The following is a 15,530-nucleotide window of genomic DNA, read 5'->3' as shown; positions in this document are numbered from 1 at the left end:
CAAAATCTTTTCTAAGACTGCCCACATACTGGCAACACAGTGATCTATTTGGGGTATTCCTATGCTCACTGATTAACTTTCAACAGTCCCAAACACAGATGCATAAATACTAGCAAACTACTGCTTGACCAAAACTAAAAAAAAAAAAAAAAAAGCCCTGGCCGGTGTGGCTCTCTGGTTAGAGCATGGGCCCACACACCAAAGGGTCATGGGTTCAGTTCCCAGTCAAGGTCATGTACCTGGTTTGCAAGTTCAATCCCTGGCCCAGTCAGGGCACATGTAGGAGGCAACCAATCAATGTGTCTCTCTCTCACAACAATATTTCTCTCTCTCGCACTTTCTCTCCCTCCTACCCTCCCTTCCACTCTCTCTAAAAATAAATGGAAAATATATCCTTGGTTGAGGATTAACAGCAACAACAACAAAAAACTTTAAAAAAGAAAAAGAAAATGAGGCTAGCCCTGGCTGATGTGGCTCATTTGGTTAAACATCGTCCCATGTACCAAAAGGTCACCAGTTCCATTCCTGGTCAGAGCACATGCCTGAGTTGTGGGTTTGATCCCCAATAGGGGAGGGATGCAGGAGGCAGCAGATCAATGTTTTTCACGTCAATGTTCTTTTTCCCTCTCTCTCTCTCTCCCTTCCTCTCTCTTTAAAATAAATTAAAACATATAAAAAATAAGAGGAAATGGCGCTCGAAGAGACATGTTAGTACCAGAAATACCATGCTAAAGAAAACCAACATGGTGTTACCCAAGTTTGATAAAGCTTAAATAAACATTACTGGCAAGAAATTTGATGCCAACACAAATCATTTACAGCAATTATATGTTATATTCAATAAATCATCCTCTTTTTATAATATAGTCAGGCTTATTCCTATTTCAAAAAGAATGGTTATGCTCTATTTTTATCTGAAAAAAAATAGTAATTTTTCTACTGCATGAATTTTAAGCCCCAAATAAAATTTGGCTAATTTAGTATGTAAGATTCCTTTGTCCACTATGTCAGAAAGAAGCACTATACCATATAATAAGATATTAGTAAGTAATTCTACTCAAAGAAAGCAAGTTAAGATTTTTTGGGAAGGTAGGACTACGATAAAACAGTACTGTTCCCACAGAGGCCCAAGCCACAAGCTCAAAAGTGACTTTTTAAGCTAAATCTTGGTTCCTGTTAGACTTTCATAAATTGATATTTATTAAGGATACATGCAGTATTGAATAGAAAAGAGAAACTTTTTGCACAGTTGGGTTTCAAATGTATGAGAACACTTAGGATTAAAATTAGATGAAAAAAAACTAACAAAGTTAAATTCATGTGTTTATAATGAGTTTTGTTTCCATATAAGTGTCATTATATTGCTCATAAGACTAATGCAGTAACTCACCTTTGGTTTAGTTGGGACTCTTTCCTAGATGTCTGCCTACAAGGTTTTAGAAATTAGATAAATTTATCTCTTCATAAAACCTTTCCTGAATTGTAACACTTCATCCTTCCTTTCCAAAGAAGCCATACAGTATGTTTACTTTCAAACTGAACTGAATTTTCTTTCATTACATACAGACAGTGAGTATATTCAGATTTTAAAAGTTTCTAAACAAAAGGACAAACAAGTGAAGGAAAGGAAGCCAAATACTATGATTTAACAGAAAAACAACATTCTTTCAACAGAAAGTGTCCACCAGGGAAATTCTAAAGAGAAAATGTCATAATAAAATATTTTAAGACATGAAACAATCCAATGCAAAAATATTTGTTGTTGGTGTTGACTTTTTGTTCTGTTTTTTGGCTTAAGAGTTATTATTTATTGCTATTTATGTTCCTTACTTTTTGTTTATCCATTCCCACTGGGTCAGTAGAACCATTTTAATTTTATTTTCTTTACAGTCCATTTTTCTTCCTGATTCTTCAATAGTAAGTTCCCTGAGATGAGCTTCTATTTATGAATGTTTGGACTGGAAAGGACCTTGAGAGGTCATCATGTCCATCCCTCTACTTTCCAGGAGAACTCATAACTGAACAATCTCAGATGGATGAGAAGGTATCAAAAGAAAATGTAAAGCATTCCCTAACAGCATGTTACTTTATTCCACATGAACACTTACACTCACAATTTGCAATTTTCTAAAAACGAAAGTAAAAATTAAAACTCCCAAAGAGGAAGGTGCTTTAGCAATGCATTTATCAGCTAAATTACTCAAACATAAATTCAACTATCAGGTCTAAAATTAACACATAGAAAAGTTGATGGCTGTCAACATAAAGTCTTAGTCCCTAGAGATGTCTTCTGATGTTCTATTTTATTTGTAGTACCATTTCACCTACAGCACATACTGTGACAAATACAGACCACCACACCAATAAATTATATAATTATAAATGGCAATTACATGTATGTGTATATATGTGTATTTTTTACAGGTGGTACAAGTTTTTATTCCAAACAGAAAATGAAAAGTTAGGTCTAAATTGGAGATGTCAACATTATGGAAAACCATAATACAACTGTTATGTGGACAATAGTTTAATTCTTTAATATGTAACTTAAAATGTTCAGGGAATAGCATTTTGTCCTAAAATAGTTTCTAAAACAGAATTTCATCTGATGACAAAAAGCATACAATTATAAAGAAAACACTGCTAATTATTCTATATTAATTTAAACAAAAAAAGGAAGCAGAACCAGAAGTCTTGGAAATTGGGGGAAAACATACTTGAAAAAAATAGGGGGCAGGGAAGGTAGAGTCCAGAAATTATAGACTGATGAAATATTGTTTACCAAGAAGATTATAAAATGAATTATTCAGTAGATGGCTTTACACAACTGGCAAGTAATGCAGTGATCTATAAACATTAGCATAAGATGGCAAAATAGTAACTCATGTCTAACTTCATTTTCTTTTTTTAACAGGGTCTCTAGCCAAGGAGCTCAGGTATATGCCCAGAAATAGAATATATTTAGATTACAACAGGACAACTCTTACTACTTCATAAGAAATACAGGTTAGGTGATAAAACAGTAGGTGGATTCATAAATGAATTTTATCCAAAAGACTGATTAATGGATTAATATCAACCTATTGATAGTATGCTGATGTTAAAGCACTGCTTCACCCTTATATATTTTACCAGTGCCCCAAAACAAAAACTTAGGTGTTAGGACATCTGTAATACTGTCAACAATAAAAAATAAATTTAGAAAACATATACCATAGGAGTCATGTTTATCACATTTGTCTATCGATACAAAAATATGAGGAATGCCCAAGAGGCTAAATAACATTATCAAGCTAAAACAATAAACCAAAACCAACAAGATGACAGTTACTGGGATCAATGTAAAGTCTTCAATTACATTTAAAAAATCAATTACACACCCAGGTGGCGTGACTCAGTGGTTGAGCATCGACCTATGAACCAGGAGGTCACGGTTTGATTCCAGATCAGAGCATGTGCCCAGGTTGCTGGCTCAATCCCCAGTAGGGAGCATGTAGGAGGCAACCAATCAATGATTCTCTCTCATCATTGATGTTTCTATTTCTTTCTCCCTCTCCCTTCCTCTCTGAAATCAATAAAAAAATATATATATTTAAAATCAATTATACAAATTAATGTGATCTTAGGCTTTAAAAATAGAGGTATAGAGTTCAATTTTAAAAAGAGGCCACTCTCCCCTGTACTTTTACTGATCAGATATCTTAGATGTTATATTCAGACCTAGACAAGAAGCCCTAAAAACTTAGGCAACTAAGTTCATGAGGAGCCTGAACTTGATTAAAAATGTCATTTAAGGAATAGCTGAAAGACCTTGGGATATTTATCCCAGTAACAGAAGCCTAACAAGACATAACTGTCATCAAATATTTGAAGGACTGCCATGCTGACAATTAGGTTTATTTATTGTAGCTTGAGATGGCAGAATTAAAGAGCTTCAGCACAATGTAAAGAATGTTCTAAAAGTAGAGTTCCAAAATGGAACAGGGAATCTGTGAAGTGGGGACCTTTGTCTTGTAGCATTCGGAAGGTAAAAGACTATGCTGCAGGGATTCCAAATATGATGCCTTTTCACATTTCATGAATATACTTAATCCCAAAATAAGTCTGTTAAGAGGAAGGAAGGCACCGTTGAAAAATGAGAAACTTAGAACTGCTTTCTTTCACATGTTTCTAAAGAAATGGAAAACTTTTCATGAACTCTAAAATCAGTACCATTTTCAGAGAAACCAACAACAAAAGAAATTAATGCTTCTTCTTTTTAAATGAATACTGCATTTGTTTTTCTTAAAGAAACATCTGCACCTTAACTTTAGTTTATCAAGAAATAAGGGACAATTATACTCCAGCCTGCCAACTAGTCCCACAAAGAGAGTTGTCTTTATTAGATATTTATATGGCAATGCTATTTGCTCCACCCAAAACTTCCTCACAAGGAGAAGGCTCCTCCTTATCAGACGTGGATAGGAGGGTGCTGTAACATTGACTCCCTCCTACTGCAGCCTAGGAAAAACTCAGTCTTGACATGTACAAAACAATAACTTGTGAGAACTTCAGAGCAGCTGTGTTCAGACAGAGCCAGGGACTTTACTTGAGGCAAAGTAGTAGCTTAAGAATTTGTTTAAAAAACTATTTCCATTTTGGGTTGAAAGTAGGGAGAGGAAAAAGAACGGAGATACAGTAATGATATCCATTAATATTTAAAATCCATAATAAAGAAAAATGCTTACTAATTACAACACTGGAACTATCATGGGATGGTACCCTTGATTCACAAATTTAAGGATGAGCACTCTCTAACTTTCTGCTAACACTAATGGGAAATGGGAAAAACAAATCTTGCATTTAACAGTGCCCAAGTCAAAGCCATCACAAATTCTAGGATGGAAGACTAAAACAAGGGCTTTGCTATTTTGTTGGATATTTTTGTGTGCTATCGCCAGGCAAACTGTGAAAATGTCTGAATCTCTAATAGTAATGCTCTGAATGCGAAATACTGGAACCAAATTCAGTTAAGTAATGCTGAAGGATCAGGAATCAATTGGTCTCAGTGTGCTGTATGGGCGACTTCCTGGCCAAGAGAAAAAGCTTCAAATGGTAGCTGAAAACCAAAGGTTAATACAAAACAACATACTCTGATTTCTCTTCACATAACAGCTTTAACAGTATTTCAGCTATTAATTTGCTTCTCAAAAGTAAAAGATGACGGCTTAGCTGGTTTAGCTCAGTGGATAGAGCGTATGCCTGGGGACTGAAGAGTCTCAGGTTTGATTCCAGTCAAGGGCACATGCCCAGGTTGTGGGCTCAATCCCTAGTAGGAGGAGCCGATCAATGATTTTCTCATCACTGATGTTTCTAACTCTCTCTCCCTCTCCCCTCCTCGCTGAAATCAATAAAAATATTTTTTTTAAAAGTAAAAGGAGAAGAGAAGGAATGTAAAAGATAAATATATGTATTAATAAAGTAGTTATTAGTCCAATTGGCTATATTAGTCCAATTCATCATTAAATAATACACAACTATCAAACAAAGAGCAAAGGCTTGTCATTATTCTGTACAGAATTAAGAACTGGTAAGACTACTTAGTATAGCTGCCAAACTTTTCAGTTTCTTTCCTTACAGACATGTTACATTTCGTAATAGCCTCCACTTACCTTACATCCTCCATGTTTAAGTACAAACTGTGTTTGATTTCCCCAACCCTTGCCCTAAGATATAGTGACATATATTTAGCTTCTGAGTCTGGACACAAAGGAAGAAACTGAAATTTTTCACTTTCCTGAAATATGTGTCCATTTTATTTACACCATTTAAAAATATATCACATAAGCTAATTAAAACTGCAACCATCCATTTAACAACTCTTAAAGAATATGAGTAGGTGAGACATATTTAACAAAACAAACTTCAGTTTAGTATATTTCTCTGTGCTTAGAAAACCTATAAAGACTAATGTCTCTACAGAAATTACTTACACTATTGCAAAGTTTTTAAACATAGGGATCAAGTGGGCTTGCGGAGAAAACTGTGCACACTCCCACAAACCTTCACTTATGACACAACCTTCAGAAATACTAAAACACCCACTAAGGAGAAAACAAACTTTTAAAGTTAGGAAAGTAGCAACATGGGAATTTGGGTAGGAGGTGCTCTGGGTAGTAAACACCCTCCTCAGAGAACATAAACAAGCAATTCGAGCAACAGATAACTCCTTCTGGGACTCCGACTTGGACTGCTTCCGTCCCAGGCCCCCACCCCCGAGTTAGGAAGAGATTAAATGTGGGAACAGTTAGAGAGGGAAAAAGGAAATCAGAGTAGAAGTGATGAAAAGTGTTCTTTTTTTTCTTATCCTTCTCAACCCCTATCCAGCATTCTTGCAGGCTGATCACCAGACTGGATGTCATACCCACCAAAAGCCCTAACACAGTACCCAAGTCTTTTCTGATAGCTACATTCAAAACCTGTATACATCAGCCGCCTCCTTTCCAAACACCTCCCTTTCACCTCTGGAGTCCCCCATACCCTTCTCAAAGTGCAGTCTTTTGGCTACCAAGCCCAACACTATGTAAGTCGTCCTAAACTCATTCACTTAATTTTTTCCAAATCTATACTTTTCCTGATACCATGTCCCTGATATTCTTCTTTATAATTCAATCGAAATGCCATGCTTCTCATTTCCAATGACTAAACCCTACCTATCTTTCCAGGCTCACTTACTGCCATGTTTTCACCTACTCATCCCTACCTTCTGCCTATTACCTCCAGCTTCTTCCAATGCCAAGTCCCTAACCCCACTCTTTCAGAAGCCAGTTTAGCACCCCTCCCCTTTCTCCCATTCCACCCCAATCCCAGGATCCTTCCCGTAGGCTACACTACTACACTTCCAATCCCTCAGGATTCAACTCCCCTCTTCTTGCCACGCCCTGTGCCCCCCGGGGCTACTTACCCCCAAGTTCTCCCCACACTTCAGGCCTCTGGCCCCGCCTTCCCCCCCAAAGGAAGGAGGCGGGAGGAGGGAAAGAGGGGCGGCACTCCGCAAGGTAAAGACGATCTCCCATTAGTGTTTATCGCCGCCAATCTTACTTCCTTCTCTCTTATTGGCCAGCGTTAGCCCATGCCCCACCCTCTTCCTCAGACAGGGCCCGGCCACCGCCTCAGCGCCCCCGTCCAACACACCTAGGAGGGGAGACCCCGGCCTGGGAGACTGGGACTGGTCAGGGTTGAAGGAGAGACTCTCGTCCCATCATGGGCTAGTTAATGTTAACAGGACTCACCCGCTGGCAGCTCCGTCGCCTCCCGCCCGCCCGCGCTCGGTCCCACAATCTGTCTCCAGCTCCTTCTTCCCCCCCTCAGCGGAGCTGATACTTTCCTCTCGTCCGGCCAGGCGCGCTCATCTCTCGCGAGATATGGGGGGGTGGGGGGGTGGAGGAAGGGCGAGATCCGAAGGGCCTGAATTGGAAAGGGGCCGAGGGGCGGGGCTCCGGGAAGATGTAGGGGCCAGGCTTTTAGTGGGCAGGTCTGGGGAGCCAGGCTGAACGAGTTCGGGACACACAGATCACACGTGTCCGGTTGCGAAACGTTGGGGGAAAGGAAAAGAAAAAGGAATCCTTACAGGTGCCTGGAGAAGTGGAGACCCAAAAAGTGAAGTAAATTTTCTAGGGAATGAGATTATTCCAAAGGAACGCATTTTAAAAACTGAGACAAGATTATACCTGAATAAAGCTGTTAAAAAGAAAAAGGTGGAGGAAAAACCTGAGGCAGGTACACAAGGGATTCGGGGTTCCAAACAGCCGAGTAGTTGCATTTTCTTCTTTGCACGTAGAGTAGCGTCGCTGTGGCCATAATCTGCTCTGTGTGTGGGGGGGGGGGGGCGGGGGGGGGGGGGGGGGACTAGCGGGGGAGGTCACTGGAAAGGGTTCAACTGCAGGAACTGGCAACTTTTAAAACATGTGCATGTTGTTCCCACTATCCTCCAGGGTCCTCATTTCCTTATTGGCAAGGAAGTTTAAAATACCCTTAGCCCTAGAACTGGAGTGAAGATATTGAAAAAAGCAAGCCCCGGCACAGCGATCCGATCTCATTAAGCCCTCTGCCTTCGGCTGAGGTGCATCTCTGAGTTCCCTTACAATTGAGTTAGCAATCCCATTTTACTCAGAGTTGTAATGATCAAATGAGATAATATATTTGAAACTGTTTGAGAATTGAAAAGCACTATGTTTATTACTCAGCAAGTATTATAACAAATACATAACAGGACATACGTTCTAGGCATGGGGAGAAGAGCCTGACAGACCAGGTTCCTGCTCTGGTATATTTTATATTTTAGTGGGGAGGAGAAGACAGTTAATAAGCCAATAAACACAAAAAGGTAAGCCCTTCCTGGAGTGGCTCGGTTGGTTGGAGCATCCTCTTGTGCACTGAAGGGTCACATATACACAGGTTCGATCCCCTGTTGGGATGCATGGAAGCAACCAATCAATGTTTCTCTCTGCCCCCCTCTCTCTCTCTCAAAAAAAAAAAAAAATCAATAAAAACATATATTAAAAGAACACAAATATTTCAGTTAGTGGAGAGTGATTCAGGGTAATGAGACAGAAAGAGCCCAGGAGTGGGAAAGCAACTTTACTCCTGGTGTTGAGAGAAGGCCTCTTTGAAGTAATGTTTGAACCAGGAGTTGGAATTGAACCATGAGGAGACAGCCTTGGGGAGATTTTGGGTGAGGCATCAAAGGCAAAGACTGTATTAAAATTTTCTCATATGGTTACCAAGATGATAATTTTTATGTTGTTGTGTATTTTTTTCCACAATTTAAAATAAAACTTTTAAAATATTTATAATTATAAGGAGAGTTGACTCAAAATATTGCCTATGCAGCGGTTCTCAACCTGTGGGTCGCGACCCCTTTGACAGTCAAACAACCCTTTCACAGGGGTCGCCTAAGACCATCCTGCATATAAGATATTTACATTACGATTCATAACAGTAGCAACATTACAGTTATGAAGTAGCAACAAAAATAATTTTATGGTTGGGTCACAACATGAGGAACTGTATTTAAAGGGCCAGAAGGTTGAGAACCACTGGATTGAATCTCTTTTCCTTTCTGCAGCTTTGTAGTATTCAGCTTTCTGAGCTTCCTGCCTAGGATCTCAACTATCCTCATAGCACCCTCTGAAAGGTAGAAAGAATCCAGGTGATTCCTCTCTAGGTAGCAAAGGTGACACAGAAGCATAGAATCATTTATGTTCTTTTAAAGTGAACTGAGAAAAGTTGAGAGGACTCTTAGCTTCCAATCTACCCTCCCATAAAACAATTACTCCTAAAAAGAATGCAATTATAGAAAAAGACCCTCAGTCTAAATGAGAGGTTTGTGTATAACAGAGGTAGCATTACAAATCAGAGAGGAAGGAATTCTACAGTTGTGTTAGAATAATAGCTATTACACATACAAAATAAATATAATAGCTAATGTTCATAGGTCCTACTTTGCTCCAGGCAGCATTCTGTTTTATAGGTATTAATTATTTCTTTCCAAATTTATATCTCCAATCCATATCTGTCCCCTAAACTTCAGACTAATATCTCTAACTGCCTATTTAATAAATCCGCTTGGATGTCTAGTCAGTATTTCCAACTTACTATTTCCAAACAAGTTCTTCCTCTCTCTTCCATATATGACAGTTCCCTAGTCTTCCCTATCTTAGTAAAAGGTACCTCCATTGTTCCAGCTATATTTTTTAAGTTGAGATATAATTTACATAACATAAAATGCACCTTTTAAAAGTGGATCATTCATTGATTTTTAGTATATTCACAAAGTTATGAAACTATAATCAATATCTAATTCCAGAATATCTCTCCCAAAAGAAGATACTCACAAGTAGTCACTCTCCATTTACTCCCCACCAATTCCTAACAACCACAAGTCTATTTTCTATTTCTGTGGATTTGTCTGTTATAGATATCTATATAATAAAAGCCTAAGCGACCTTTATGGCAGAACAACCGGTCGCTATCATGCGCACTGACCACCAGGGGCAGACGCTCAACGCAGGAGCTGCCCCCTGATGGTCAGTGCACTCCCACAGGGGGAGCAGCCTCTCAGCCAGAAGCTGGCCTCAGGGATGGCGCAGCGGCAGCAGTGCTAAGGAGCAGCGAGCTAAGCTGTAAGGAGTGAGGGATCCCTGATTTCGAGAGGGATGTCTGCCAAGGAGTCCCAGACTGTAAGGGGGCGCAGGTCTGGCTGAGGTACGCCCACCCTCCTCCAAGTGCATGAATTTTGGGCCTCAGATGATGGATATTTGGATTGTTCCCACTTTTGGGCTGTTCTGAATAATGTTGCTTTGAACGTCCATGTATAAGTTCTTATATAAACATTGTTTTCAATTCTCATGGTATATACTGAGGAATGGAATTGCTGAGTCATATGGTAAGTTTATGTTTAACTTTTTGAGAAACTGCCAAACTGCTTCTCAAAGTATCTGCATCATTTTATGACACTACGAGCAATGTTAAAAGGTTCCAATTTCTCCATATCCTCACACCAACACTTTATTGTCCATCTTTCTGATTTTAGCCATTCAAGTGGATGTGAAATGGTATCTTAGTGTTTTTTTTTTCTTTTTAATTTCCCCCATTTTTTATTGAGTTGCTTGTTTTGTTGAATTTTTAGTTCTTTATTTGAGCTGGGAACTTTTATTTTAATTTTATTTATTTATTTATTTATTTATTTATTTATATTTGTTAATCCTCACCCGAGGACATTTTCCGATTGATTTTTAGAGAGAGTGGAAGGGAGGGTGAGAGACACACAGAGAGAGCGAGAGAGAGAAACATCGATGTGAAAGAGACACATATATTGGTTGCCTCCCGCAGTGCCCCGACCAAGGCCAGTGCTAGGAATGGAGCCTACAACGGAGGTACACGCCCTTGACCAGAATCGATGATCAAGGTTTGACACTCTATTTGCTAAGCAAACCCGCTAGGGCAGTGGTTTTAATTTACATTTCCCTAATGACTAATAATGTTGTACATCACTTCATGTGCTTATTGGTCATTTATACATCTTTCAATTACTTTGCTCATTTTGTAACTGGGTTACTTATATTTCTATTATTGAGTTGTGAGAGTCCTTTATATAGTCTAGATATAGACTCTTAACAGATATATGATTTGTATCTGTTTTCTCCTATTCTGTTTGTTGTCCTTTTACTTTCTGGTAGTGTATTTCCAAACACAAACATTTTTAATTTTGGTAAGATCCAATTTATCTTTTCTCCTTTGTATTGTTGGTGTTGTATCTAAGAAACCACAGTCTAATTCAAGGTCACAAAGATCTACACCTATCGGTATGATTTTTTCTAAGATTTGTATAGTTTTAGCTCCTATAATTAGGTCTTTGATCCTCATGAAATACTTAAATATCTTTTCAATTGCAGTTGACATTCAATATATTAGTTTCAGCATAGTGGTTAGACATTTATGTAACTTACAAAGTGATCCCCCCCATAAGTCTAATACCCACCTGACACCATACATAATTATTAAAATACTAGTGGCCCAGTGCATGGATTCATGCACATCTAAAGGAAATTAATTAGAAGAAATATTTTAATATCGCAGCAAGCTAGCCCATGGCCGATTCCACGAGGAATCGGGCTCTTTCCTCCCTCCTCTCTGGGTCCAGCGTGAGGGTGAATCAGATTCGGGGCAACAGGGCCCCAGCAGCAAGCTAACCCATGGCCAGCAATCTAACCTATCGGTCAGAGAGTCTGACCCCTGGTGGTCAGTGTGTGTCATAGCTACCGGTTGAATGGATGCTTAGGCTTTTATATATACAGATTTTTGACAGTATCAGCTATGCTGTACTTTACATCCTTATGACTATTTTGTAACTGCCAATTTGTACTTTTTAATCCCTTCTCTTTTTTCACCCAGTCCCACAACCCTCCTCCCATCTGGCAACCATCAGTTTATTCTCTGTTTCTATGAGTTTGTTTCTGTTTTGTTTGTTCATTTACTGTTTTTTAGATTCCACATGTAAGTGAAATCATGTGGTATTTGTTTTTCTCTCACTGGCTTATTTCATTTAGCACAATACCCTCTAGCTCCATCTATACTGTTGCAAATGGTAAGATATCATTCTTTTTTCATGGCCGAGTAATATTCTGTTGCATATATGTGCCACATCTTTTTTTTTTTTTAATCCTCACCCAATGATTTTTTTTTATTGATTTTTAGAGAGAGTGAAAGGGAGGGGGTGAGACAGAGAGAAAACATGGATGTGAGAGAGAGGATTGAGCCTGCAATCAGGGTATGTGCCTTTGGTTGGAATCAAACCTTCGACCTGTCAGTCCTTGGGATGAGGCTCTAACTATTGCGCCAAATGGTTAGGGCTGTATCAAATCTTTATCCAATAATCTATTGATGGACACTTAGGCTGCTTCCATGTCTTTGCTATTGTAAAGAATGCTTCAGTGAACATTAGTGTTTTGGATTTCTTTTTTTTTTTTAATTAAATCTTTATTGTTCAGATTATTACATTGATTCCTCTTTTTTCCCACCATAACTCCCCTCCACCCAGTTCCCACCCCACCCTCCTCCCTCACTCCCACCCACTGTCCTCATCTATAGGTGCACAATTATTGCCTAATCTCTTCCCGCACCCCCCACACCCCTTTCCCCCACCCAAGAATGGTCAGTCCATTCCCTTTCTATGTCCCTGATTCTATTATAATCACCAGTTCATACTGTTCATCAGATTATTTATTCACTTGATTTTTAGATTTACTTGTTGATAGATGTGTATTTGTTGTTCACAATTTGTATCTTTACCTTTTTCTTCTTCCTCTTCTTAAAGGATACCTTTCAGCATTTCATATAATACTGGTTTGGTGGTGATGAACTCCTTTAGCTTTTTCTTATCTGTGAAGCTCTTTATCTGACCTTCACTTCTGAATGATAGCTTTGCTGGATTAAGTAATCTTGGTTGTAGGTTCTTGGTATTCATCACTTTGAATATTTCTTGCCACTCCCTTCTGGCCTGCAAGGTTTCTGTTGAGAAATCAGCTGACAGTCGTAGGGGTACTCCCTTGTAGGTAACTGACTTCCTTTCTCTTGCTGCTTTTAGGATACTCTCTTTGTCTTTTGCCCTTGGCATTTTAATTATGATGTGTCTTGGTGTGGTCCTCTTTGGATTCCTTTTGTTTGGGGTTCTATGTGCTTCCTGGACTTGTAAGTCTATTTCTTTCACCACGTAGGGGAAGTTTTCTGTCATTATTTCTTCAAATAGGTTTTCAATATCTTGCTCTCTCTCTTCTTCTGGCACCCCTATAATTCGGATGTTGGTACGCTTGAAGCTGTCCCAGAGGCTCCTTACACTATCTTCGTATTTTTGGATTCTTTTTTCATTTTGCTTTTCCAGTTGGGTGTTTTTTGCTTCTTCGTATTTCAAATCTTTGACTTGATTCTTGCGATCCTCTTTTCTGCTGTTGGGAGTCTGTATAATATTCTTTATTTCAGTCAGTGTATGCTTAATTTCTAGTTGGTCCTTTATCACAACATCGAGGGTCTCATTAGTTTTCTTGAGGATCTCACTACATTTATCGGCAGTCTCACCAGTCTTTTCGAGGGCCTTACTCAATTTATCGGTGGCTTCTAGACAGTTCTTTAAAGACCTTAAAAGTGTGGTTTTGAACTCTATATCCAGCAGTTTGCTTTCCTCCATTTCTGTCATTTGTGTCCTGTTTCTTTGTCCCGGCATTTTTTATACTTCGCTGTGTCGATAGAGTGACTTTCTGTGCTAAGTGTCCCAATTACCTGAGGTAGACACTCTTGGTGCACCCCCTTGTGGGCTTTGTGCACAGTCTTGTTGTAGTTAAGCCTTGATTCTTGTAGTTATCACTGGGAGGAATGACCTCCAGGCCAATTGGTTGTGGGAATCAGCTGTGTCTGCAGTGGGAGAACTTCTGTGCTGGAGACACCCTTATGGGGCAAGACTTGCTTCAGTGGGGCTTTGGTGCTCACTGATTCTGTCCCCTGAGTGTGTCCTTTATGGTTCCACGGAGCTGCCAACTGGATGGTCCCACTCTGACCTCTGGATTTCCTGGCTCCTGGATCTCTAGATTAGCACCTGCTAATCTAGCCTTTGCCTGAGGCTATCCAGCAAAAGCCTCCCTGCAGGGTTTGGGCGGGGCAGGTCCCATGGGATCAACAGGGCGGGGCTAGCAGTTATGGCTGCTCTCAGTCTTGCCCTCAGAGGCTCTGCTTCTCAGTGTCCCGGTAATTGCTGCAAGCCCCTCAGAGAGAAAGCTGCCCTCAGGTTCCGACCGATGCCAGACAGTCTCGCTTCTCCCGTATGAGTCTGGGTCCCTAGAGACTCGCCCGGAACTGGAGCTCAGAGCCTGAGACTCCCTCCCGATTGAAAACAACAACCGCGCTCTCAGCCGCCAGCCCTCTCCGCATGCACCTCCGCACCTTAGTATTTTACTTCCGTACTGTGCCTCCTCTGAGTCTCGGTATGCTTTTCTCTTTCCTTCTAGTTATAGAATTTCCCCTCAGCCAGCCTTCCTGTGGTTCTGGATGATGTCCGCTCCGTCTTTTAGTTCTGGATTTCTTTTGGATAAATAACCAGAAGTGGGATTGCTGGGTCATATTGTAGTTTTATTTTTAATTTTAATTTTCTGAGGAATCTCCATACTGTTTTTGCTGCATCAATTTGCAACCCCACCAAGAGTGCACATCATTGGCAACACCTGTTTGTGAGATAATTTTTTTCTTTTCTTTTTTTGTTTTGTTAATCTAGTTTGCATTAATACTAACTTAATTTCAATAGCATAAAAAAGCTTTATTCCTATACAGCTTTATTTCCTTCATCTTTTATGCTATTATTGTCATTCATATTACATCTTTCTACACTGCACGCCCATCAACATAAATTTGTAATTTTTTTTATACAATTGTCCTTATACATACATTAGGAGAAAAAGAGAGTTACAAACAAAAATTACATTTGTATTCTCTTTTATATTTACCTATGTAGGTACCTTTTTTGGTGTTCTTTATTTGCTTATGTGGATTATAGTTACTGTATGGTGTCCTTTTATAGCAGCCTGAAGGACTCTTTTTAGTATTTCTTGTAGGGCAGGTTAGTTAGTGATGAATTCTTTTCAATTTTGTTTATCTGGGAATGTCTTTATTTTGCCTTCATTTTAAAAAAACACATATTTTTATTGATTTTAGAGAGAGGAAGGTAGAAGGATAGAGAGAGAAACAACGATGAGAGAGAAACATGGATCAGCTGCCTCCTGCATGCCCCCCCCCCCCCCCACTGGGGATTGTGTCCATACCCCAGGCATGTGCCCTGACCAGGAATTGAACCATAACCTCCTGGTTCATGGGCCAATGCTCAACCACTGAGCAATACTGGCTGGGCTTGCCTTCATTTTTGAAGAATAGCTTTGCTGGACATAGAATTTTTGGTTGACAATCTCTTTCTTCTAGTACTTTGAATGTGTTACCATACTGCTCTTGGC

The 15,530-nt window shown here is 39.5% G+C and overlaps 1 protein-coding gene across 7 annotated transcripts in view; it reads right to left on the bottom strand.

Moving 5' to 3' along the window:
* The window catches only part of LOC139007081 (cyclic AMP-dependent transcription factor ATF-7), a 109,364-nt gene extending 101,998 nt beyond the window's left edge, over window positions 1–7,366 (bottom strand). For 3 of the 7 annotated variants that reach the window (XM_070410105.1, XM_070410107.1, XM_070410109.1), the window contains exon 1: window positions 7,272–7,366. Coding sequence is in view for 2 of the 7 variants with exons in the window: in XM_070410104.1 (XP_070266205.1) it covers window positions 6,944–7,055 (112 nt within the window). In the remaining 5 variants the exon portion in view is untranslated. Of the gene's footprint in view, window positions 1–6,943; window positions 7,251–7,271 lie in introns of those variants that run through there. The other 4 variants (XM_070410104.1, XM_070410103.1, XM_070410106.1 and 1 more) reach the window with 4 other exon arrangements.
* Between the last annotated feature and the right edge of the window lie 8,164 nt (window positions 7,367–15,530).

This window comes from Myotis yumanensis, unplaced genomic scaffold, assembly GCF_028538775.1.
Source record: "Myotis yumanensis isolate MYYU_CA2020_CCGP unplaced genomic scaffold, mMyoYum1.0.hap1 SCAF_3, whole genome shotgun sequence".
Classification (NCBI taxonomy): Eukaryota; Metazoa; Chordata; class Mammalia; order Chiroptera; family Vespertilionidae; genus Myotis; species Myotis yumanensis.
The sequence above is the reverse complement of the archived record's forward strand: the minus strand, read 5'-3'. Positions and strand labels throughout refer to the sequence as shown.